Source organism: Rhinatrema bivittatum, chromosome 3 (genome assembly GCF_901001135.1).
Source record: "Rhinatrema bivittatum chromosome 3, aRhiBiv1.1, whole genome shotgun sequence".
NCBI classification, from domain to species: domain Eukaryota; kingdom Metazoa; phylum Chordata; class Amphibia; order Gymnophiona; family Rhinatrematidae; genus Rhinatrema; species Rhinatrema bivittatum.
The window spans coordinates 465,573,587-465,598,679 of NC_042617.1; the positions used below are offsets into that span (position 1 = coordinate 465,573,587).

Here is a 25,093-nt window from a genome sequence, read left to right on the forward strand (position 1 = left end):
AGACCTTGTGAGACTGGAAAATTGGTCATTGAAAAGGCAGATGAAATTTAATGTGGGTAAGTGCAAGGTGATGCATATAGGGAAAAATGACCCATGCTATTGTTACACAATGTTAGGTTCCATATTAGGTGCTACCACCCAAGAAAGATCTAGGCGTCATAGTGGATAACACATTGAAATTGTCGGTTCACTGTGCTGCGGCATTCAAAAAAGCAAACAATGTTGGGAATTATTAGAAAAGGAATGGTGAATAAAACGGAAAGTGTCATAATACCTCTGTATCGCTCCCTGGTGAGACTGCACCTTGAATACTGTGTACAATTCTGGTCGCTGCATCTCAAAAAAGATATACCGTATTTTTCGCTCCATAAGACGCACTTTTTTCCCCCCCAAAAGTGGGGGGAAAATGTATGTGCGTCTTATGGAGCGAATATAAAAAAAATCTAACACCCCCCCCCCTCCCTGACTCCCCCAAGACCTGCCGACTTAATTTACCGCAACCCCCCCCCAAGACCTGCCGACTTAATTTACCGCAACCCCCCACCCTCCTGACCCCCCCCCCAAGACCTGCTGACTTAATTTACCGGTCGGTCCCAGTGACATAGTGAGGGCAAAGGGCCGTCGGCGCCATTTTGATTACTGGCAGCCGACGGCCCACGCCCTGGAAATCGTTCCCGGACCGCTCCTGGACCCCCGCTGGACCACCAGGGACGTTTGGCAGGTCTTGGTGGGGTCAGGAGGGTGGGGGGTTGCGGTAAATTAAGTCGGCAGGTCTTGGGGGGGTCAGGAGGGTGGGGGGTTGCGGTAAATTAAGTCGGCAGGTCTTGGGGGGGTCAGGAGGGGGGGGGTTGTTAATTTAAAGGGTTGGGATGGGGTGTTTTTTTTTTGGGGGGGGAGGGGATCCCAGAGAAAGAAAAGTTTTCTGATCTGGGGAGTGGACTGAAATGGCCCTCCCCAGACCCGAAAACAAAATGGGGAGGAAAAAAAAAAGCTATGCACTCCCCTAATTTGCTCCATAAGACGCCCAGACGCAGAGCCGGTTTAGCACAATTTTTTTTTTTTTTTTTATTTTACCCCTCTGAATCCTAGGTGCGTCTTATGGTCAGGTGCGTCTTATGGAGCGAAAAATACGGTAGTTGTGATGTTGATGTTGAAGGTACAGAGAAGGGCAACCAAAATGATAAGGGGAATGGAACAGCTCCCCTATGAGGAAAGACTAAAGCGGTTAGGACTTTTTAACTTAGAGAAAAGACAACTGAGGGGGGATATGATAGAGGTGTTTAAAATCATGAGAAGTCTAGAACGGGTAGATGAGAATCAGTTATTTACTCTTTCAGATAATAGAAAGACTAGGGGCACTCCATGAAGTTAGCATGTGGCACATTTAATACTAATCTGAGAACTTTCTTTTTTACTCAATGCACAATTAAACTCTGAAATTTGTTGCCAGAGGATGTGGTTAGTGCAGTTAGTATAGCTGTGTTTAAAAAAGGATTGGATAAGTTCTTGGAGGAGAAGTCCATTACCTGCTATTCATTAAGTTGACTTAGAAAACAGCCACTGCTATTCATTAAGTTGACTTAGAAAACAGTAACATGGAATAGACTTAGTTTTTGGGTATTTGCCAGGTTCTTATGGCCTGGATTGGCCACTGTTGGAAACAGGATGCTGGGTTTGATGGACCCTTGGTCTGACCCAGTATGGCATGTTCTTGTGTTATGTTATTAGGTCATGTCTGTCGGTAATAGTCATTTTCCTATCATAAATTGTGTCCTTGAAACCACTCACAGTTGTTTTTTTCTTTAAAATGTCCAGCAAGCAGAAATCATTATGGTTTTTTCTTTTTAAATAGCAATGACAAGTGCCGTTCGGGGGCTGCTGAAGCAGTGCGATAACTTAAGATAATAAATAAGAATTTTACAAAAAGTTACAGACAGGCACATATCCTTGTGGGTGCTTGGATGAAAAAGAGACTAGGGGGGCTCATGAGGTAACACTCAAAGGGAATTTCAGACTGTGATTCTCAGTTGAGAAATAATAGCATGTCACTTAATTTAGGGAAATCAGAAATCCTGTGAGTTGGCCAAAATGAGATTTAAAAGGAACCCAATGGCCTAAAATTTAAATAGTACTTACTCATTCTTGATTCAGGTTCGAGACCTTGGTTTTACTGTTGATGCCTCATTTACTTTGCGTCTTCAGATTAATAAATTACTGAAAGTATCTTTTTAAACTATGCTTTGTTAGGCACTTAAAATGTTTTCTCTACATCTGATTTTAGAATGGTGGTACAAGCTTTAATATTTAGTGTACTTAACTATTGTAAAACATTATATACAGTGGCTTGCAAAAATATTCGACCCCTAAAAAAAAGAGACAGCGGATGTGTGGATTACAAATGACACTTATGATTGTTTCAGACAATATGTTATTACAAACCAGTATGCTCTTAAAGTAAATGTTCAAAGTCACAATTCATTATTTCTCTGCAAAAGACCCCCTAATTCCAGTACCATTGGTCAGATTGTGAACCTGAAGAAAAGCTGTGAAAATTAAGATCAAAGAGCATTCTAAGGTAATTAAAGATAAAGTTTTAAACCTGCACAAGATAGGAAAAGGCTACAAAATAATATTAAAGTGAGCACTGCTGGATCAATTGTGAGGCAATGGAAGCTGTATCATACCACCCAGACACTGCCTAGACAAGGCGTCCCTCAAAACTCAGAGCAAAACAAAGACTTGTGAGGGAAGGTCCAGAGAGGCCAACAATCACTTTGAAGTAGCAACAGAGTTCAGTGGAGGTGCACCAGTCAACCATATCAAGAGCTCTGCATGGAAGGGTGGCTAGAAAGAGGCCATTACTGAAGGAAAATCATATCAAAGTATGTATGGAGTTTTCCAGAAAGCATCAGAGTGACCCAGCTAAAATGAAGGATAAGATTGTGTGGTCAGATGAGACAAAAATGGAGTTTTTTTTATCCAAAATTCAAAGCATTGTGTGTGGCGCAAACCTAACCCTGCCCATTCCTCAGCAAACACCATGCCAACAGTAAAATATGGGGGTGGCAACATCATGTTGGGTTGGGATGCTTTTTCTCAGCAGGGACTGGGAATCTTGTTAAAATTGAAGGACGGATGGATGATGCAACATACAAGGTGATACTGCAAGACAACCTGCTACAGCCTGCTAAAAAAATAAAACGTGGGAGAAAATTCACCTTTCAGTAGGACAATGATCCTAAGCACAAGGCCAAAGCAACATAGGAGTGGTTGAACAACAAAAAAGGTGAATGTTCTACAATGGTCAAGTCAAAGTCCAGATCTCAATCCAATCAAGTATCAGTGGCACTATTTCAAAATTGCTGTCCATAAGAGTCATCTAACCAACCTGAACAACCTGTAGCAAATCTGCCAGGTAGAATGGATAAAAATCAGTCCCAAACAGTGTACAAAGCTAGTAGAAACTTACCCCAACAGACTTAAAACTTTTATAGCAATAAAAGGTGGCTTTACCAAATACTAGTTTGAAGGGGTTGAATATTTATGCAAGCAGCATTTTTCAGTTTTAATTTTATTTTACAAAAAATGCAGAGAAATAATAAATTGTGACTTTGAAAATTCACTTTAAGAGTATACTGGTTTGCAATAAACAGACTGTCTGGAACAATCTGTGTAAATGTCATTTGCAATCTACACAAATCTGGCTTTTTAGGGGGTTGAATACTTTTGCAAGTCACTGTATACAGCTGCTGAAAGGACAGATATACATGTTCCAAACAATACAAAACAGAGCAGCTAGACTGATCACTGACTGCTTACTGGGTGCCTGGTTTTTTACCGTGCACACATTCACCTCTCTTGGGCATTCGATGCAACAGGCAAATAAGCCACCACGCTAAAAAGGACGTGCTAGGGATAAAATTGTACCTCAAAATGGCATTTACATGTGATGAGCGCAATTAGCTACGCACGTTTTGGACGCCTGATCCCCTTATTGCGTCAGGGTTTATGGACACGCATCTAATTGTGGGTTAACCTGTGCACTAGCCTGAGTGCACGATAAGGCATCAGTCTGAATGTTTGTTATTGTGACAAAAAATTCCATGTTTGACTCATCTATCCAGAGATTATTATTCCAGAAGTCTTGTGGATCTATCCAGATGCTCTTTGGTGAACCTGAGATGAGCAGTAATGTTCTTTTTAGAGAGCAGAGGTTTCTTTCTACCTATCCTTCCATGAATACCATTCAGTTTTTTTCTCGATAGTAGACACATAACCTCTGACATCAGCTGAAGAGAGTGTCACAGCAATAGCCAGTGTTCATTAACCCCCAGCACAGGAGCAGGCTGAACTTAGGAACAACAGACCTGAAGAGAAATTGGACTGGCCTAGCACCAGGGAACTTCTGCCTGTACTGGTCATCTCTCCCTAGGTTGAGTCTTTTGGTTCTAGTGGCTGGCAGGATTTAAGGAGCACACAGGTAACTAAAAAGGCACCCACTAAAAGAGAACAGGACTGGAAATGAGACAAGAACTAAAGAGTGCCCCATTAGGCAAGACAGTCACGACTGAGACAGAACAAACACATATTAAAAGACCACAGACCAGACAAACACAAAACCAGAAAGTCACGATACCTAAGCTAGAATGCAGGACCAGACAGAATAGGCATAACCAAACAGGAGGACAAGCACATAGAACAGGTGGCCATGATATTTGGGCTAAACAAATAGTGAAAGGCTAAGAATCAGAATAAAGGCACAGAACTAAGCAAGGCTAAGACTAGGAATCAGAATACGGACCATAATACAGAGTAAGGGAATTCCACGCTGAACCAAGCAATTTATACAGAAGCAGGCTTATATCCTGTAGTAGTGCTGAGTCAGTGCTGGGATCATAGCTGCCAACAAGTTCTCCTAAGCCATAGGGCTTGGAGGACCAAGACAGCAAGTTACATGGTCCACTGAGGCCCCTTTTTGGCATGAGGACAGCACAGAAAACAGGTATTCTCAGAGAGGCCTGCAGATCTTTTGACATCAGGGGTTCTTTATGACTTCTTGGATGATTTTCTGGTTTACTCTTGGGGTGATTTTGGCAGGATGAATGTTCCTGGGTAGAATCATTATAGTCTTCAACTTTCTGCATTTTCAAATTGTGTGACAGTGAATGGATGGCACACCAGATGTTTAGAAATGGTTTTATAATCTTGTCCAACAGATGAGCATCAACTACTCTTTTGTAAATCCTCTGAAATGTTTTTTTAATTGTAGCATGATGAGCTCCCACTAACTTTTAAAGTGAAGACATTAGATATTCAAATCCTTTTGGACCATTATATAGAACAAGATGCCAAAACTCAGCCATGCAGATTTATTCTGCAGGGTAGTTTACTTGCTACCCAATTATTTAAACATCTAATTTTAATTAGTAAATTAATTGTGCTAAAACAGGGGTTCTCAACTCAGTCCTCAGGACATACCTAGTCAGTAAGGTTATCAGAATAGCCACATAAATATGCATGACAAATTTGTATACAGTGGTTTCTGTACTTGCAAATCTATCTCATGTATATTAATTGCTGATATACTAAAAACCTGACTGTGTGTCCCGAGGGCTGGATTGAGAACCCCTGTGCTAAAGAAACTAGAGTTCATTTACTATTTCATGCACATTGATTCTGAATTAGTCTTATTGTTCCTACTTTGTACAGTATTGTGTCAAGAAAAATAGACTTATTTAATTTATACTCTTTACTGCAGCAGAAAACATTTTCAATTAAACAAGGGTATCATGGTAAGAACTTGTAATTCTTGTTATAATTGGGGTACACAAACTTTTGCAGCACTAATATTTGCAAGCAATGTTGAGTACTGGGAAGAATGCATCAACTCTTACCTTCTAAACTGCTGGTATGTCTTGTATCTTTGGGACATTATTTCATCCAGTAGTTTAATAAACCTCTTGAGATTCTTTACTTTACCCTCTATATCTTGATAAGTTTCTTTTGCTTCCTGATACTGCCTAATTTGTCAGAACAAAAGAATAAAACAAATTTGTGTAAATAGCACTAGAACAATTTAGTTGACAAATGATGTCCTTTAATGAAATGTGTTAAATAAAATGATTAATGTGCACATATTTGTATAGCTTAACAAATTTTCCTTTCTGGAAATTTTAAAAGCTAAAAAATAGAAGCAATGGAAGTTGAGATGTAGCAAAATCCTCACAGTATTGCAGTCAAGGACAAGGCATCAAGAGCTCATTAATCAGAATCCATACTTCTGAACCAGTCACTATCAAAACTACTATTAGGGAATGAAAACGACAAAAGAAAGACTATGGAGCAGAAGAAGCCTAGTGATTTGAGCAGAGGGCTACGAACTAGGGAAACGAGCGTTCATATCCTACTGCCACCTTGGGCAAGTCACCTTACCCTCATCTGCCTCAGAAATTTAGATTGTAAGACCTCTGAGGATAGGAAAATATTTCAGTACCAGAATGTAATCTTTGAAATGCTAAAAAAAATATATAAATCAAATAAATATTCAGTCACTAGCTTGCAAAGTTAGCTGAATATGCTTACTTGGCTAACTCTGGTAGGATATTCAGCGGCTAATTTTAGGGTTACCAGGATTAGCCAGATACATTTATCAGGCTAAATCAGAATACTGGAGTTACCAAATAAGTATTTGGCTAACTAAATATTAGAGATGGCTGGTTTACTTATCCAGGTAACTTAACTCTGCCCTAGAACACTTGTATGTAATCTGGCTAAATTTTCACCAGATAATGAGTTATCCAACTAAACTTTAGCTGGACAAATGGGGAAATATTGAAAAGTTGGCATTTAACTGAATAACTTGTGAGTTATTTGGCTAAATGCCGCTGACTATTGACTCCCATGTAGATAAGAACATGCCATACTGGGTCAGACCAAGGGTCCATCAAGCCCAGCATCCTGTTTCCAACAGTGGCCAATCCAGGCCATAAGAACCTGGCAAGTACCCAAAAACTAAGTCTATTCCATGTTACCGTTGCTAGTAATAGCAGTGGCTGTTTTCCAAGTCAACTTAATGAATAGCAGGTAATGGACTTCTCCTCCAAGAACTTATCTAATCCTTTTTTCAACACAGCTATACTAACTGCACTAACAACATCCTCTGGCAACAAATTCCAGAGTTTAATTGTGCATTGAGTAAAAAAGAACTTTCTCCGATTAGTTTTAAAATGTGCCACATGCTAACTTCATGGAGTGCCCCCTAGTCTATTATCCAAAAGATTAAATAACTGATTCACATCTACCCGTTCTAGACCTCTCATGATTTTAAAGACCTCTATCATATCCCCCCTCAGCCGTCTCTTCTCCAAGCTGAAAAGTCCTAACCTCTTTAGCCTTTCCTCATAGGGGAGCTGTTCCATTCCCCTTATTTTGGTAGCCCTTCTCTGTACCTTCTCCATCGCAATTATATCTTTTTTGAGATGTGGCGACCAGAATTGTACAGATAACAACCACCGCTATTACTAGCAACGGTAACATGGAATAGACTTAGTTTTTGGGTACTTGCCAGGTTCTTATGGCCTGGATTGGCCACTGTTGGAAACAGGATGCTGGGCTTGATGGACCCTTGGTCTGACCCAGTATGGCATGTTCTTAAGGTGCGGTCTCACCATGGAGCGATAGAGGCATTATGACATTTTTCGTTTTATTCACCATTCCCTTTCTAATAATTCCCAACATTCTGTTTGCTTTTTTGAATGCCGCAGCACATTGAACCGACAATTTCAATGTGTTATCCACTATGACGCCTAGGTTTCTTTCTTGAGTTGTAGCACCTAATATGGAACCTAACATTGTGTAACCATAGCATGGGTTATTTTTCCCTATATGCATCACCTTGCACTTATCCACATTAAATTTCATCTGCCATTTTGATGCCCAATTTTCCAGTCTCACAAGGTCTTCCTGCAATTTATCACAACCTGCTTGTGATTTAACTACTCTGAACAATTTTGTATCATCTGCAAATTTGATTATCTCACTCGTCGTATTTCTTTCCAGATCATTTATAAATATATTGGAAAGTAAGGGTCCCAATACAGATCCCTGAGGCACTCCACTGCCCACTCCCTTCCACTGAGAACATTGTCCATTTAATCCTATTCTCGGTTTCCTGTCTTTTAGCCAGTTTGCAATCACCGAAAGGACATCTCCACCTATCCCATGACTTTTTACTTTCCCTAGAAGCCTCTCATGAGGAACTTTGTCAAACGCCTTCTGAAAATCCAAGTATACTACATCTACAGGTTCACCTTTATCCACATGTTTATTAACTCCTTCAAAAAAGTGAAGCAGATTTGTGAAGCAAGACTTTTATTTTTTATTTATTTATTTAGTTAGCATTCGTTTATATACCGAGGTATAGCAGATATTGCCTTCACTCCGGTTTACATTATAACAAACCAGTTACATTTAAATTCATAACAGTATAACAGAAATTGAAACAGAACAATAACTTAATAAAAGTCAATAAATATATTAAACATTAGATATATGACTGTATGCAAATCTTGAAGGGGGACGGTTGATACCGAATCAAAAAACGAGAAAAGGTTTCTGCGAGTCGGGGCGGTAGTCATAGGAGGGGGATTGTTGGTATAAAATGGGACGTGTAGTGGATGTGATAAAAGATTTATGTTCTGCTGACATTGGGTGAGCAACCATTGCAAGACTGTGTGAGTAGCCAAGCTTTAAGTTCTTTTTTAAAAGATTTAAAGTTTTCTTGCGAATTGAGGTGTAGAGGTAATGAGTTCCATAGTTTTGGGCCGATGATAGAGATGGCTCTATTTCTTGTGGAGGATAGTTTGGCTTGTGGTAGTGAGGGAACATCCAGCTGAATTTTATATGTTGATCTTGTTGTACGTGATGATTTATGTAGATGTATAATGTTGTCCAGGGCAGTGTAGTCTGCTTTATGAATTGTCTTGCCCTTGGGTTAGGTCATGCTGACTTTGTTCCATTAAAACATGTCTTTCTATATGTTCTGTGATTTTGATGTTTAGAACACTTTCCACTATTTTTCCTGGCACTGAAGTCAAGCTAACCGGTCTGTAGTTTCCCGGATCGCCCCTGGAGCCCTTTTTAAATATTGGGGTTACCATTAGCTATCCTCCAGTCTTCAGGTACAATGGATGATTTTAATGATAGGTTACAAATTTTTACTAATAGGTCTGAAATTTCATTTTTTAGTTCCTTCAGAACTCTGGGGTGTATACCATCTGGTCCAGGTGATTTATTACTCTTCAGTTTGTCAATCAGGTCTATCACATCTAGGTTCACCGTGATTTGATTCAGTCCATCTGAATTATTGCCCATGAAAACCTTCTCCAGTACGGGTACCTCCCCAACATCCTCTTCAGTAAACACCGAAGCAAAGAAATCATTTAATCTTTCCGCGATGGCTTTTTCTTCTCTAAGATCATCTAACGGTCCAACTGACTCCCTCACAGGCTTTTGAAATGAGAATGTCCAAAAAAGCTATTTCAGAAGAATGAATACAACAATTAAACTGTAAATGGGTGCTCAGGGAGTTAACCCAGTCCAAAAACATGTAGAACTGGATGTTCGTGCCCACCCAGATCAAAAACACGTCATCAATAAAACGTAGCCACAAATGTATGAACGGAGACCAGTCTGAAGGGTAAATCCAGGAAGACTCAAAATCATCCATATAAAGGCAAGCGATGCTGGGGGCCATAGTGGCCCCCATCGCTGTGCCTTTAATCTGCTGGTAGTAAGTGTTATCAAATCGAAAAAATTTTTTTGTCAGGGCCAGTTCCGCAAGCTGTAACAAAAAAGATGTTGGAATGCGGTAGGGCTCAGGACGTGAATTTAAAACCTTCTCTATCACCCGTAGGGCGTCTCTCTGGGGGATGTTCGAATATAGAGAAATGATGTCTAAAGTCACAAAAAAGAAATTTCCCGATGGCACCGGTAATTCAGACACAATAGAAATGAAGTGCGCGGAATCTCTCACATACGACTTGATCTTCGGTACAAATGGCTTCAAAAAAATGTCCACAAATTTGGATAAAGGCTCCAGTGCAGAGCCAATACCAGACACGATGGGGCGACCAGGAGGAAGATGTAGGGTTTTATGAATCTTTGGGAGGTATAAACGGACATCCAGTTCTAAATGTATCGCTTGCCTTTATATGGATGATTTTGAGTCTTCCTGGATTTACCCTTCAGACTGGTCTCCGTTCATACATATGATTCGTCGACACTGGAACTCACTTTCACTCTCTAATATTCTCCATGGCCCCCTCAGATTTACTTTTCGGAGAGGAAGGAATCTCCGTGACCAACTTGTACATGCAGATTTTGAGAGACCTCACAATGAGTTTAGTTCGGAAGGTGGTCATGGCCCTTGTGGGCACTGTACTATGTGTGAGCATACTGATGTGGTCACGGCATTTAAACACCCAGAAACTGAACGTACATTTAGTTTACGATCCAGATCTGATTGTACAACTAAAGGGGTAGTCTACATAGTACAGTGCCCGTGTCCATTGTTATATGTAGGCAAGACCATCAGAATGATAAAAACTAGAATGTCTGAACATTGTTCCAATATATGACATCTTAGAATGGATGAACCCCTTGTAACCCATTGGTCCCAACTTAACCATTCCATTTCTGATCTCTTTTTTATTGTGCTTGAGGTGGTCCCCCGCCCACCCCGGGGGGGAGATTTCTCGGAGATACTTGGGAGAAGAGAACAGAAATGGATTTACATGTTAGGTACAATCAGCCCGGGAGGCCTTAATAAGGAGATTGAGTGGCATTTATTCAGTTGATGTGTGCTCTGTGATGATTGGTTGAAGGATCTCGCGAGGGATTCCTGTTTCGTGCCAATTTCTGCTTTAAATGTTTGTCAGACTGAGGGCGCTCGCGCTCCATGAAAGCTAAGAATGGTATGTACTATTTTGACTATGTAGAGATTAGTAGCGTATGTTTAGATTCCACCATCTGTCTATTCTTTGTTTACAGATTGTCTGAATATTTATGGTCCCTCCCGATGCAGCCGCCACGAAACACGGGACCGTGTTGGGGGACTTTATATAAATGATTGCTGTTTGATTTGTGGAGTTGCCAGGTTCACCTTTTCGAATCATCAAATAAAAGACTGTGTTGAATATCTCTGGAACTCAAGATTTATTCTTGCACCATTGTTCATTGGGTAATTGAAGTCTCCCATTATTACCGCACTACCAATTTGGTTAGCTTCCCTAATTTCTCTTAGCATTTCACTGTCCGTCTCACCATCTTGCCCAGGTGGACAGCAGTATACTCCTATCACTCTAGTCTTCCCCGACACACAAGGGATTTCTACCCATAAAGATTCAATTGTGCATTTAGTCTCGTGCAGGATGTTTATCCTGTTGGACTCTATGCCATCCCGGACATAAAGCACCACACCGCTTCCCGCGTGCTCCTCTCTGTCATTGCGATATAATTTGTACCCTGGTATAGCACTGTCCCATTGGTTGTCCTCCTTCCACCATGTCTCTGAGATGCGAATTCAGTCTGTGTCATCATTCACTGCTATACATTCTAATTCCCCCCATCTTACTTAGACTTCTGGCATTTTCCCTGAGTTGTCTATGACATATAGCCCCCCAGCCTTCAGACAGGCATCTGTCGTCACTATCACCCAATCTGGGATATCCAATTCCACTCCCCTTGACAAATTACCCTTGACAAATTATCCTGCAACAGCCACCAGGATAGACTGCATCTTCCATCCCTTCAAAGAGGATTTTTGGATCCAAAATAGGCTGAAATATCACCTCCTTTTTGGGAACTACAAAATAAATGGAGGTAATCCCTGAAACCCCTATCCTCTTTCAGGACAGGGATCACCATGCTTAAAAAGAAGAGATATTCCAAAGTGGACTTCACTGCTTCCTTCTTTTCCTGTGAGGCATACGGTGAGACCATGAAGGTGTTGAGTACCAGAAAAACAACTTCTACGGCGCAGCCATCTTCTCAGGGACGGGACACATTGATCAGTTACCTTACTTCAATACTTGTAAAGAGAGGACCAGTGGCCTCCTATATACATGACCGAAGAGTGGACTGAGCAAACTTCATAGGGAATCTTTAAGGCCTCTGGTCCTGGAACCCTCTTGGTTATTCTTATTTCCACAAAAGGTCTGCAACTTGCTTGAATGCTGGTACTGTGACAAAGAACTCTTCCCCGAGCGAAAACGTCTGGTTTCGTGAAATTTGTGACTGCTGGGGAACAACTTCCAGTGGTCCTTAAGCCTGTCTTTAGACAGCTTATGAGACTTGAACTAAACTAAGTGTTTAAAATTATTCTCCAAATCCTCTCCAAAAAGCAATCTATCATGAAAGGGAAGATTAGCCAGCTGTGACTTGAATCACTTGTCTGCAGCCACAATAACCACCTCACCGACTGCTGACATCATATTTCTACCCCGAAGTCCAAATCAAATCATAGAAGGCATCCGCAATAAAGGTTAAACCTGACTCCAGGCACTCTACCTCCTTCATGGAAACTGAATCCTCAGCATTTGTCACTGGAATCCGTTTAACCCAGTGTAAACAAACAAGCATGAGCCATAAAGCTACTATACACTGCTGTCCTGAACACCATGGCAGACACCTTAAATATCTTCTTGAGTTGAAGTTTCACCCTGCAATCCTGAGAATCCCTAAGGTGCTCCATAACTCTTCACAAGTAACGTGGTTTTCTGCTTCACAGCAGAGGGCAAAGCATTCACCCTGGGCAACTTGAAGAGTTCCAAGGTCTCTTCAAGAAGACAATACAATGTTGCCATTGTTCTCCCAACCTACACATCAACCTCTGGAGTATCCCACTCAAAGATCAAGGCTTTAACTGACCTATGGAAAGGGAAGGGCCTAGGGAGACCCCTCAAACCTTCCAAAATAGGATCATTTTCCTGTTCTGATTCCGCCTTGCTCTCCTTGATTCCTAATTCTGCCAGAACCTGAGAAATCATGGTTGGCAATTTCTCACATCTAAAAAGGCGGATCACCCTGGGATCACCATCCACCACTAGAATCTCTTCTTCCAGAGATTCCTTGCCCTCATCTCCACTCCCAGGAAAATCTATTTAGAACTCTGCTGGATAATCATCTCTAGACCACCCTGAATCCAGACCTGGATCTGGATCCTTTTCTTGGGATGAAGCCCAGATAGAGAACCCTTGGAGGAAGATGTTTTGGCAACAGAACCACTGGAGACGGCATCTTTCTTCACCAAAAAGACTTTGGGCACTAATAGCATAAATACTGAGGGGGAAAAAAAGCTCCTTATGCTCTTCTACGCCACAGCGTGGAACAGAAGAGCTCCCTGCCAAACTCAAAGGAGAACCTGAAACCTCCTTAATAGGTAGAAGCAGTGTGAAATCAATGGAGTCCACTCCGGCAGTTCCCTGCTAGTTGGGATCAGCCTCTAAAATGGCTGCCATATCTGTTCTCAGCATGCCTGTCTGAGAGGTGGCCTAGTGGATTTGCCTACTAGGCTGCATCAATAATGCCACAGCATAAGGGCTCACTGATAGTGACATTACCTTTGTCCAAAACCTTAGTAATAAATCTCAGAAGGGATTGCATAACCATGATCCTCAGAAGCCCTAATTAAAACTTGCATTGAAAACAAGTAGTGCCCAGGCAGACTTGATTTTCAAAAACCATGTCTGTACCCATAATAATTTATTATTTTATGGGGTTTATTATGTGTAGAAGAGTTGAAGATATAACTTGGAACTGTTTTAAATAAATTCATTTTTATGATTATTGGTAATTGCTTTGAGCTAATAATTTTAGGGGCTCCACAACATTAACCACTTATCAAGGTCTATCTCTACTGAGAAGATGTGCAAGATGTCAATAAGGAATTCAGATGACATGTTTACATCCCATTACTATCTGGACATGGCCTCAATCGCCCTGGTATCTTTGAGGGATAGAGTCCATTAAGACCCATATTTATTTATGATTCCGGGTTGTTTTCCATGTTCCAGAAAATATATGGAAACATTTTTCTCAACCTGGATCCAAACTCTCCCTGCTGAGAAAGTCTGTCCTTACGATGTCTCTTCCTATGTGTGAGGATGAGATCATCTGGAGATGCATTTCTACACATTCCATAAGTTGATCTATTTCCAGTGACACTTATTGGCTCTTAGTACCTCTGTACCAATTGATGTAAGTCACAGCCGTTGCATTGTACGACATTATTCGGACCGATCGACCTTGCAGATTGTCGCCGAACTGTAAACATGCCAACTGGACTGCCCTGGCATTCAGCTGTATGATGTTTCAGAGAGACCCCTCTGCATTCCGTCATCTTTGCGCTGTCAGCTCCTGAGAGTGAGCTACCCAACCAAGGAGACTTGCGTCCATTGTCAGTACTAGCCAGTCTGGTGAGGCTAGGGAGACTCCCCCTCCTTAGGTAATCTGCCTGCAGCCACCTCTGCAGTTGGGAGGAGATCTCCATCAGCAAGTGGAGGTGAATCAAATATTACTGAGACTGCGGGTTCCACCGAGACAGCAGGGAGCGCATATGTGCCCTTGCCCACAGTACACTTCCAGGGTTGCCACCATAAAGCCAAGTACCTGCAGGTTAAGACCACACGATTGGGCGCAGCGTGTTCATCAACAGATTGAGCTGCACCAGCAACTTCTGAATTCAAGCTTCTGGCAGGAAAACCTTACCCAGCTTCATGTTGAACCGAACTCCGAGGTATTCCAAAGACTGAGCAGGCTGAAGACTGCACTTGGTCAGGTTCACTATGCAGCCGAGCTCCTGCAACAGGGAAATCACCTTGAGAATCACCAGGTGGCTCCCCTTCCAGCAACTTGATGCGAATCAGCCAGTCGTCCAAATAAGAGTGCACTAGGATGCCATACTTTCTCAACTCTGCCGCAACTACTACCATTATCTTGGAAAAGGTTCTGGGAGTGCTGGCCACACCAAAGGCAGCACCTGAAACTGAAAATGGCGTTCCAGAACTACGAACTGCAGGAAGCGTTGATGTTCTAGTCGGATGGGAATGTAGAGAAAAGACTCAGACAGATCCACAGAAATCAGAAATTCCTCCGTCTGCACGGCCATTATCATCGAACGCAATGCTTCCATGTGCAAAAGGCTTCACTCACAAATGATGGTTGACGCCTTTGAGGTCCAGGATGGAATGAAAAGAGCATTTTTTTTGGCACAACAAAATAAATGGAATATTGCCCCGTATTTTCTTGAGACATGGGCACTTGGACCACAGCCCTCAGACTGAGGAGCCTAGCACAGTACCCTCCAGTGCTCGCTTCTTCTGCGGGGAGTGGCAGGGAGACTTCATGAACACGTCCCGAGGAACACTGCAAAACTCCATCATATATCCTTCTTGTATCACCAACAGGACCCGCTGATCCAATGTGATCTCGAGCCACCTCTGATAAAAGAGAGAGAGGCGTCCCCCTATCTCCTGTCCCCAGGGATGGGTTGGCAAACCTTCATTGGGAGGCTTGGAAAGTTCCACTACCTGAACCTCTGCTTCTTCTGGGTTGGCGGGGACGAAAGGACTGAGACCTACCGAAGGGTTGAGTCCTCTGAAAGGTCGCTCCTCTATAGAATCGAAAACAATTGGATCCTCTAGCATGACCTCATGTTAAAGGAGCACAGCGCCTGCTTCTTATCCTCCGGCAAACGAGGAATTAGAGATTCACCCCATTTACTGGTTAGTTTCTCCAATCTGCTGCTAAAATAAGTGAGCCATTAAAGGGCAATTTGGTGAGGTTAGCTTTGGAGGTTGCATCAGCCAACCAATTTCTCAACTGTAACTGACGCCTGGCCTCTACTATTGAAGCCACCCCTCTGGCTGAAGTGTGGACCAAATCACAGCCCGCATCTGCCAAGGCAGCAGCAGCTGGTTCCTTAACTGCCCTGGAGTTCACCCCACAGTCATCAACCTCCTGGGAGAGAAGCAAACAAGAGCGAGCCACCAAGGAACAACAAGAAGCGATCTGCAAGATCATTGCCACCGCTTCAAATGCTTGCTCAAGGATAGACAATCTTTTTATCATAAGCATCCTTCAAGGCCCCGCCTCCTTCAACGGGAATAGTGATCTGCTTGGAGACCACACACACAAGTGCATCTACCTTCGGAAAACTTAAGCACTCTCTTACTACTGGATCCAGAGGGTACAGGCCTTCCAAAACCCGCCCCCCTTTGAAATTAGCCTCTGCGGTGCCACTCAGGATCAATCAATTCTTGAATGGCCTCCATCATGGAGAAAAAACAAGAGGCTTTAAAGCAAGGAAACCAAAATGGGATTTCTCTTTGGCTCAGACACTGAATCTGCCCCATGAACGCCAAGCATTTTCAAGGTCTGGGAAATCAGAGCTGGCAGTTCATCTTTATGAAAGAACCGTAACATAGTTCTATACAGTTCTAATCCAGGGGGAATTTCACCATTCTCAAGAGTCAGGATCAGTTTCATCATCTGTGCCATCTGGATTTCTATCTGGAAGTATCCAGACCAGGAGGTACCTGAGGTGTACTCACTGAGCTACCTTCCCCTGCTGAAGAACCAGTTAGGGGAGTTCCAAAATCAGGTGCCCTACCAGAGTTGTCTTTATCCAGACCCACATCTGGCCAGGAAGAACCAGGCTAAGTGAAATCAGAGAAGACAATTCTCCCTGAGCCTCCAAACAGCACTGGCACAAATTAGCAGGCACTCCTGGCTGAGACGCCAGAATATGACAAGCAGTGAAAAGAGAAAGACTCTTAGGCTTCTTAGGAACAGGCACCATTATGGCCGACAGAGTGCTTAGCAGTGGCCAGAGGCGTACAAGCTAGCTATTTATTTATTTTATATGTGCACTCAACCTAGTCGCCCAAAACTTGTGTGTCCAACACTTAGGCACCTAGGTGTGTGATGCCTATCTATGCACCCCAAAAATAAGCACACCAAAAAATAAGCTCACAGTACTATTTGTGTATGGAGGAAGGGATGTGGCCACTACAGAGTCACTTAACGTGGATGCACAGACTACAAGGCTCGAATATGCATCCAAAACTGGGTGCACAACCGGGGCGCACAGCTAGACGCACTCGCTGGACTGACAATCCTGTAGATGGCAGCCTTAGAAAACATGCAAAATGCCATTGCGGCCTACCACATGGTGCGCAGCGAAAAGCCTCGGAGGCTAAGGAGGCTGCTCAACCCACTAGGTTGCCCATGACCTTCGAACTCCCACAGAGCGGGACAAACGTCTGACCAGCATGCCGAGCATGGAGACAGGGGAAGGAGGAAGCCTTACACAACAAAAACCTCCTTCTAGGTCTCTGTATAATCCTGGCTGAGTACAGAGATGGGTTCCAGCTACAGGGGGAGAGGGGGCAAGTGCTGTCATTGCCGCACTCAGCTTCCTGCACCCACTGCCTTTCAGCTGCTCAAGCAGCTAAATCCACACTGGCTGAAACCAGCTATTCTACCAAGATACTCGTCTGGGGGACCATAGAAATCACCTCAGGAATTCTCAACTGTGAGAGGGACCATTTGGTATCATTGCAGGAGAGCGGGACATTTATTTCCTTAATTCTCCTTTTCTTTAAAATGACGCAATCCCCAGTGAGCAGAAGCACGTCCGCCATCTGCTGGAGACAGAGAATACTGGCATCATAATGTCACTGCAGCGGTATATGTACTGTGACATCAGTTTGCTCCATCTCCATCTGCTGGTAAAGGTGCATAACCCACTTGTTCTGGATTCATCTGACTGGATGCTAAGATACTGATGTTTGTCAAATCTTTTTGTTCCTCAGACATATGTCATGTCCACCTTCTTATCAACAAGCAGCATAGTATGGAGGTTTCCTACACTTTCTGTATGTCCTAGAAGAATATGAATTGACACTAGTGTCAACACTTCAGGAGCACCCACGTATTTGTGGATGTCAGAAAGAAATGCCCTGGGCTCACTCTCAACCTGTACCTAAAAGGGGATGGCATAAGCTATACTTTGAACAAAGTTAGGGAAGGAAAGGTCTTCTGAAGGAGAGCTATTACTAGCTTGTCATACAGAGGACTATTATGGGAGAACAGCAGAGTACTCCTTTTCAGAACAAAGTCCTTTGATTAGTATCCTTAGACTAATTCAGAGAACATTGGTTTCATGGTAATTTGAGATTACACCAACTTTGGAGCAGAAAAACGTTGTGGCTTAAATCCCAGTTTTTTGGCTTCAGAACAGAGAGAAGTCGAGGGATAGGTTAGGCTTCCTGCTCTGAGCCTATTCAACTTCTACTCTATAAAAACAGCATCAAGAAAAGTTGCTAGACCTGTGTCAGCACCAATTTGTGATTTGTTTTGTTTGGATTAGTTTCCACCACTGGTATTTTTTTGTTGTTTAGTGTGGCACAAATACACTTGGCATCAAAAGGGATGTGGAGAGATGAGAGAAGAGAATACTCAATGCATCAAGAGAAATCAAGGTGCTCAATGATGGAACCATAATGCACCTGACATGCCAAACATTTCAGCAATACTCCTATCAAACTCTGCTTTGAAGGGTGACAAAGTCAGCCCTGGAGTAAGCCTGGTAGGGGTGTGGAGGGTCTTCACTGCTCCCTGAAGGTCATTGCTGAACGCTCCAGACTTCATCTATGCAGACTAGTGAGATGCTGTCTGTATCAGAGTCAGAGCTCACTTCCAGATACAATTTTTCTAATAATCTGAAACCTCCTGGTTTTTGAAGCTGTGCAAACAAATGCATTGATATTTCAAGACATGGCTCAAGGCTCAACACCAACTTACATGGCTTTTTATTCTTGGGTCAGAGCCTTGATGTCAGCTCAAGCAGGAGTGAGATTTCTCTTGACTCCTGGGTCTATCCTCAGAGTAAGGAGCCAAAGAGATTAAGGGATTCTTTGGCATGGCCTGGTCACACGCAGTCAAAGTGATTCCATGGTCCTGACATTGAGCATCTGCCGCCAGCTTCAAGGAGCTAGATTTAAGTTTGCACATAAGACTTGGATTCTATCTTTCCAGTTCCAAACTGTCCTGGGCAACATTTTACTCTGGAAAATGTAGAGAAGTCATATACCCAAACCAAATAACTTACTGAAGGAGCATTCCTTTGCAGTCAGGAAAAAAAATTTGCCTCCTCAGAAGAGACTGTCCAACAAGATGAAAAATGTTGCCAAGTACCTTAATAGCAATGGGCTGGTTCAGAGGGTTTGAATTAAAAAAAAAAATAAAAAAAAAAATGCTAGGTAACTAGGACAACTTTGGTCAGAAAATATAAAAGGTATATAAAAGGTAAAAAAAAAACATAATGAAGATCTGTGTAGCTGCAGTATATAGAAATTTTCTGATGAGCTGAGCGAACAAACGGTAACTGAGGACAGCCACAGGGTTGCTAAGCATACAAAAACATTCAGGGAAAGGCTGTTGCCTTTCCAGAAAGCTCTGGAAATTCTGTTCAATAGTGGGTATAGTTACATGACACACTTTAGGGAACTCAATTTTTTTTTCTGAAGACAAACGAGATGGGGAAGGCAGATAGGATAAAAAAAGGCCTAAACAGAGGAGAAAAATGAACAGTCATTACACATGATTTATTTTTGGAAAACACTGATGGAAAAGTAAAGATAAGAAAAGAACATGGAGTTGAGGCACAGGATAAACAAACAAGTTCTTTTATTCAGTCTACAAAGAAGAAAGCAAATGTTGCTTACCTGTAACAGGTGTTCTCACAGCACAGCAGGATGTTAGTCTTCACATATGGGCGACATCATCAGGATGGAGCCCAATCACGGAAAACTTCTCTCAAAGTTTCCAGAACTTTGACTGGCCCCTACTGGGCATGCCCAGCATGGCACTAACCTTGCAGTCAGCAGGGGTCCCTCTTCAGTCTTATTTGAAAGCTACAGGCAGTGCCGAAAAATAAAACAAAACGTTACGAACCCAACACCGCGGGGCGGCGGGCGGGTTTCGTGAGGACTAACATCCTGCTGTCTTGTGAGAACACGTGTTACAGGTAAGCAAATTCTGGACAAGCAGGATGGTAGTCCTCACATATTTATTTATTTATTTATCGGCTTTTATATACCGATGTTCATGTACTGGTACATATCACGTCGGTTTACATAGAACCAAAGTTGGAAATTACATCGAACAAGAGGTTACAAATAACAGGGATAACTTGTAAGAGATTATAGAAAAGGTGAGAACGATTTAAAATTATTATTACAAAAAACACATAGTAAATAACAGTCAAGCTCGGATTAACGAAAGCCTTCTTAAGCCAGGGTGCATATTTTAGTCCAATTAACTGGCGAAATTATGGTTACGGCATCATATATCTGGCGTGGAGTAAGAAAAGCGTGAATCGGAGACCTTTAAGTGAATGCCTTTGTGAAAAGCCAAGTTTTGAGCTTCTTTTTGAAGAATATGAGTGAGTACCGAGCTGAGGATGTCCGAACATGCACCAAATGTACCCAAAGGCGTGCAACAGGCACAACAACTGGGGTGGAATTTGGGAGAGGGCATCCTGAACCCCACCGGGCAGGCGGAAGGGTGTAGGTACGTCACGTTGGAAATAAGTTGTGAAAGACAGATTGGCCGAAGATGGAATCTTGTCTTCCGGCTTTGTCCAAGCAGTAGTGGGCTGCAAAGGTGTGGAGAGAACTCCAGGTGGCAGCCCTGCAAATGACAAGAAGCGGCACAGATTGTAGGTGTGCTATTGAAGTCGCCATGTCCCTCACAGAGTGTGCTTTAACATGGTCTTGAAATGGAATGCCCGCTTGCTGATAGCAAAAGGAGATGCAGTCCGCCAACCAGGAGGAGAGTCTGCTTACCCACAGGGTTTCCCAACTTGTAAGGGTGGAAAGAGACCAACAATTGAGTGCTTTCCCTGTGGGCAGCTGTACGGTCTAGGTAAAACGCTAGAGCACGTTTACAGTCAAGGGTATGCAGAGCCTGTTCTCCTGGGTTGGCATGGGGCCTGGGGAAAAAGGTAGGAAGTATGATGGATTGGTTTAGATGAAAATCCGAGACTACCTTAGGTAAGAATTTAGGGTGAGTGTGGAGTACTGCCCGGTCCTGCAGAAGTTTAGTGTAAGGCGGATAGGTAACTAGAGCCTGTAATTCACTAACTCTGCGAGCTGAAGTGATAGCCAAAAGGAAATTCACTTTCCATGTGAGATATCAAAGTTCATAAGAGTGAAGAGGCTCGAAAGGCGGTTTCATGAGCAGACAGAGAACCAGATTAAGGTCCCAAGAAGGGGCCGGAGGACGCAGTGGAGGCTTGATGTGGAGCAAGCCTTTAAAAAAGCGTGTTACAAGGGGTTGTACTGATAAAGGGACATCACCGAAACCTTTATGGAAGGCAGCTACCAGACCGACATGCATTCTGATGGAAGAGGTTTTTAGACCTGATTCTGACAAATGCCAAAGATAGTCCAGAAACTTCGGGATTGGACAGGAAAAGGGGTCAAGGGACTGAGAAGAACACCATGAAGTGAACCTTTTCCATTTGTAAGAGTAAGATTTTCTCGTGGAAGGCTTTCGTGAAGCAATCAAGACATGGAAAACTGGATCTGAAAGGTTAAGTGGTTGAAGGATTAACCTTTCAACAACCATGCCGTCAGGGACAAGGCTTGAAGATTGGGATGGCGTAGGCACCCGTTGTTTTGAGTGATCAGGAGTGGGTCCTTTCCCAAGGGAATGTGCCTGCGGATGGAGAGATCCTGAAGTATTGGAAACCACATTTGGCATGGCCAGTGAGGTGCTATCAGGATCATGGTTCCCTTGTCCTGACATAACTTCACGAGAGTCTTCGAGAGAAGAGGAATGGAGGGAATGCATAAAGCAGACCGGTTGCCCATGAGAGGGAGAATGCGTCTCTGGGCTGAGAGTGTTCACTGCGAATGAGGGAGCAGTAGTTGTCCACTTTGTGGTTCTGAGGGGACGCAAAGAGGTCTATCTGAGGATATCCCCATTGTTGGAAGATGGAAATCGCTACCGAGGGGGTTGAGAGACCACTTGTGCGGTTCAAAGACGCGACTCAGCTTGTCCGCCAGCACATTGTCCACTCCCAGTAAGTAGGTGGCCCTGAGGTACATCGAATGGGAGAGGACTTCCGCCCAAATCTGCTCAGCTTCCTGACACAGGAGGAAGGAGCCTGTGCCTCCCCTGTTTGTTGATGTACCACATGGCCACCTGGTTGTCAGTCTGAATTAGGATGACCTGATTTGACAGGCAATCCTGAAAGGTCCTGAGAGCATCTCTTATTGCTTGAAGTTCTAGGAAATGTATTTGGTGTTTGGCTTCCTCTGGAGACCAAGAGCCTTGTGTCTGCAGATCGGCTACGTGGGCTCCCCACCCGAGGTTGGAAGCGTCGGTGGTGAGAATGATTTGAGGATTCGGAACCCGGAAGGGCAAACCCTGGAGGAGATTGGTCTGATTCTTCCACCAGGCGAGGGATAGACTGAGTGAATCGGTGACTAGGACAATGGTCAACAGAGGCTGAATAGCTTGAGTCCATTGAGACCTCAGAGTCCAGTGCATGAGCCTCATGGCCAAGCGGGCCATTGGTGTGACATGGACTGAGGACGCCATGTGTCCCAGGAGGACAAGAAATTGGCGTGCAGTCGCAGCGTGTTGAGATTGCAGTTGGTGAGCAAGAGACACAAGAGTCAGTGCTCGTTGTCGAGGCAGGAAAGCCTTTGCCTGTAAGGTGTCCAAGTCTGCCCCAATGAACGATAAGGTTTGAGACGGGGACTAAGTAGGATTTGTCGTAATTGACGAGAAACCTTAACGAAATTAGAGTGTGTAAGGTTAGACTGAGGGATGACAGAGCAGCTTGCTGAGTGGAAGCCCTGATTAACCAGTCGTCCAGATTGGGGTAGACGTGAACACCTTGTGTCCTGAGGAATGCTGCGACAACTACGAGGCATTTTGTAAAGACTCATGGAGCAGATGCTAGGCCGAATGGAAGCACTCGGTATTGATAGTGCTTGAGGCCTACTAGGAATCTCAGGTATTTGCGATGAGTTGGACTTATCACAATATGGGTGTATGCGTCCTGGAGGTCCAGAAAGCAGAGCCAGTCTCCTCTTTGTAGAAGAGGTAGAAGCGATACCAAGGTGACCATCTTGAACTTGTGTCGCTGGAGGTACTTGTTGAGGGCCCATAGATCTAGAATAGGATGGATACCCCCCAATTTTTGGGGATTAGGAAAGTACCGGGAATAGAACCCTAGGCCTTGCTGAGAGCGTGGAACGGGTTCTATTGCTCTTGACTGGAGAAGGAGGGAGACCTCTTGATCCAGAAGAATGGTCAGACGTTCTCCACGTCTGCAGAGGTGGGGAGTCCGCTGGCAGTACGAGAAAGTTCAGATGGTAACCCTGAGCAATGACTGCCAATACCATTGGTTGAATTGAATGCACATGTTGTGGAAGTGGCACAGTCAACCTCCCACTGGTATGTGCAACAGAGGAATCTGGCTGCTGCTCTCCAGGTGGAAGTCAAAAACCTGAAGCAGGCCCCGGTTGGGGAGCTGCTTGTGGTTTTTGTTTCCAGGTTTGATGAGACTGAGGTTTTTGATAAGGTCTTGTAGCACGGGATCTGGCTGGTAGCGGGTAGGACTTTCTTGGATGGCAGAACGACTTCTTAGAGTCCTTTCTAAAGGGCTGCTTTGAGGAGAAATCGGAAGGCATTGAAGAGAGCTGTTTTAGGGTCTCATGATGGTCTTAATTCGGCCACCGTCCGTTGGATCTGTTCGCCGAACAGATTATCTCCTACACAAGGCAGGTTGGACAACCGGTCTTGCAATTCTGGGCGAAGGTCAGAAGACTTGAGCCAGGCCCACTGTCTCGCCAAATAGCAGCTGCAGACACTCCGGTAGAGGTGTCAAAAATGTCATAAGATGTTCTGATCTCATGCTTGCCTGCCTCAAAAACCTTTGCTTACAAGGGTTTGCAGTTGGTCCTGGAATTGCTGAGGCAGGGATTCTGAGAAGTCCTGTATCTGTTTAAAGATGACCCTGTTATATTGGGTCATATAAAGCAAATAAGCAGCAATTCAGGAGATGAGCATGGCCCCTTGGAATACTCGGCGACCAATGTCTAGGAATTTTTGTTCCTTACCCAGAGGGGTAGACCAGTGAGGTTTTGACCTTTTTGCCTTCTTTTGTGCAGACTCTACCACGACTGAGTGGTGATCAAGCTGTGACTTCTGAAAACCTGGGGCTGACTGTACTAAATAAGTAGTGTCAGCTTTCCTGTGTACTGGAGCAATTGTTCCTGGATTTTCCCAGTTCTTTTTGAGGAGGTCAAGAACCACCTGTTGGACGGGAATAGAGGTTATTACACCTTGGGGGCATCCAGGAACTGGAGCAACTCCATCATTTGGTGCCTATCATCCTGTTCCGTCTGCAATTGAAAAGGAACCAATTCAGCCTTTTCCTTCACAAAATTTATAAATGAGAGGTCCTCTGGAGGAGAACACTTTCTACTCTCAGTGGGTGAAGGTGGTGAAGGTAAGTCATCAGTGTCTGATGAGGTATCATCTCCTCAGGTATCATAAGGATCAACGCCTTTTCCTCTAGGAAGTAGAGAAGGACAGGGTGGTTGGATACCTGAAGGTCCTGGTCTAGGCTCCGAAGGAATCGGAGTAATTATCGGAGGCACCAGTATAGGCATCGAGGGCATCGATGGATGGCTCGGTGGCGCTGATGGACGTATCAGCACCGATGGTTGGATCGGTGGTGAGGGATGTATAGGCATCGATGGCTGAGGCATAACTCCGGATGGAGGAATGCGGAACGGTGTTTCTCATCCAGATGATGCTGTCAGTGTGGAGGGCATCGGAGCCATCGGAGACCAGGGATCCATCAGTGGAAAAGCTTCCATCCTGGATAGCAGCGGTGCCAGCGCTGCCAGAATCGGGTCGATGATCGGTTCCACAGTCGGTGCCGGTGTCGAAGGAACCTGGAGACGTTGCATTGCCTTGTCGATGGCCTCCTGGATCATCCAGTCCA

The 25,093-nt window shown here is 43.7% G+C and overlaps 1 protein-coding gene across 1 annotated transcript in view; it reads right to left on the reverse strand.

The window, feature by feature from the left end:
• The window catches only part of SMC6 (structural maintenance of chromosomes 6), a 317,112-nt gene that overhangs the window by 72,493 nt on the left and 219,526 nt on the right, over positions 1-25,093 (reverse strand). The window contains 1 exon segment of the mRNA XM_029595951.1: positions 5,895-6,020. Within this exon segment, the coding sequence (XP_029451811.1) occupies positions 5,895-6,020 (126 nt within the window).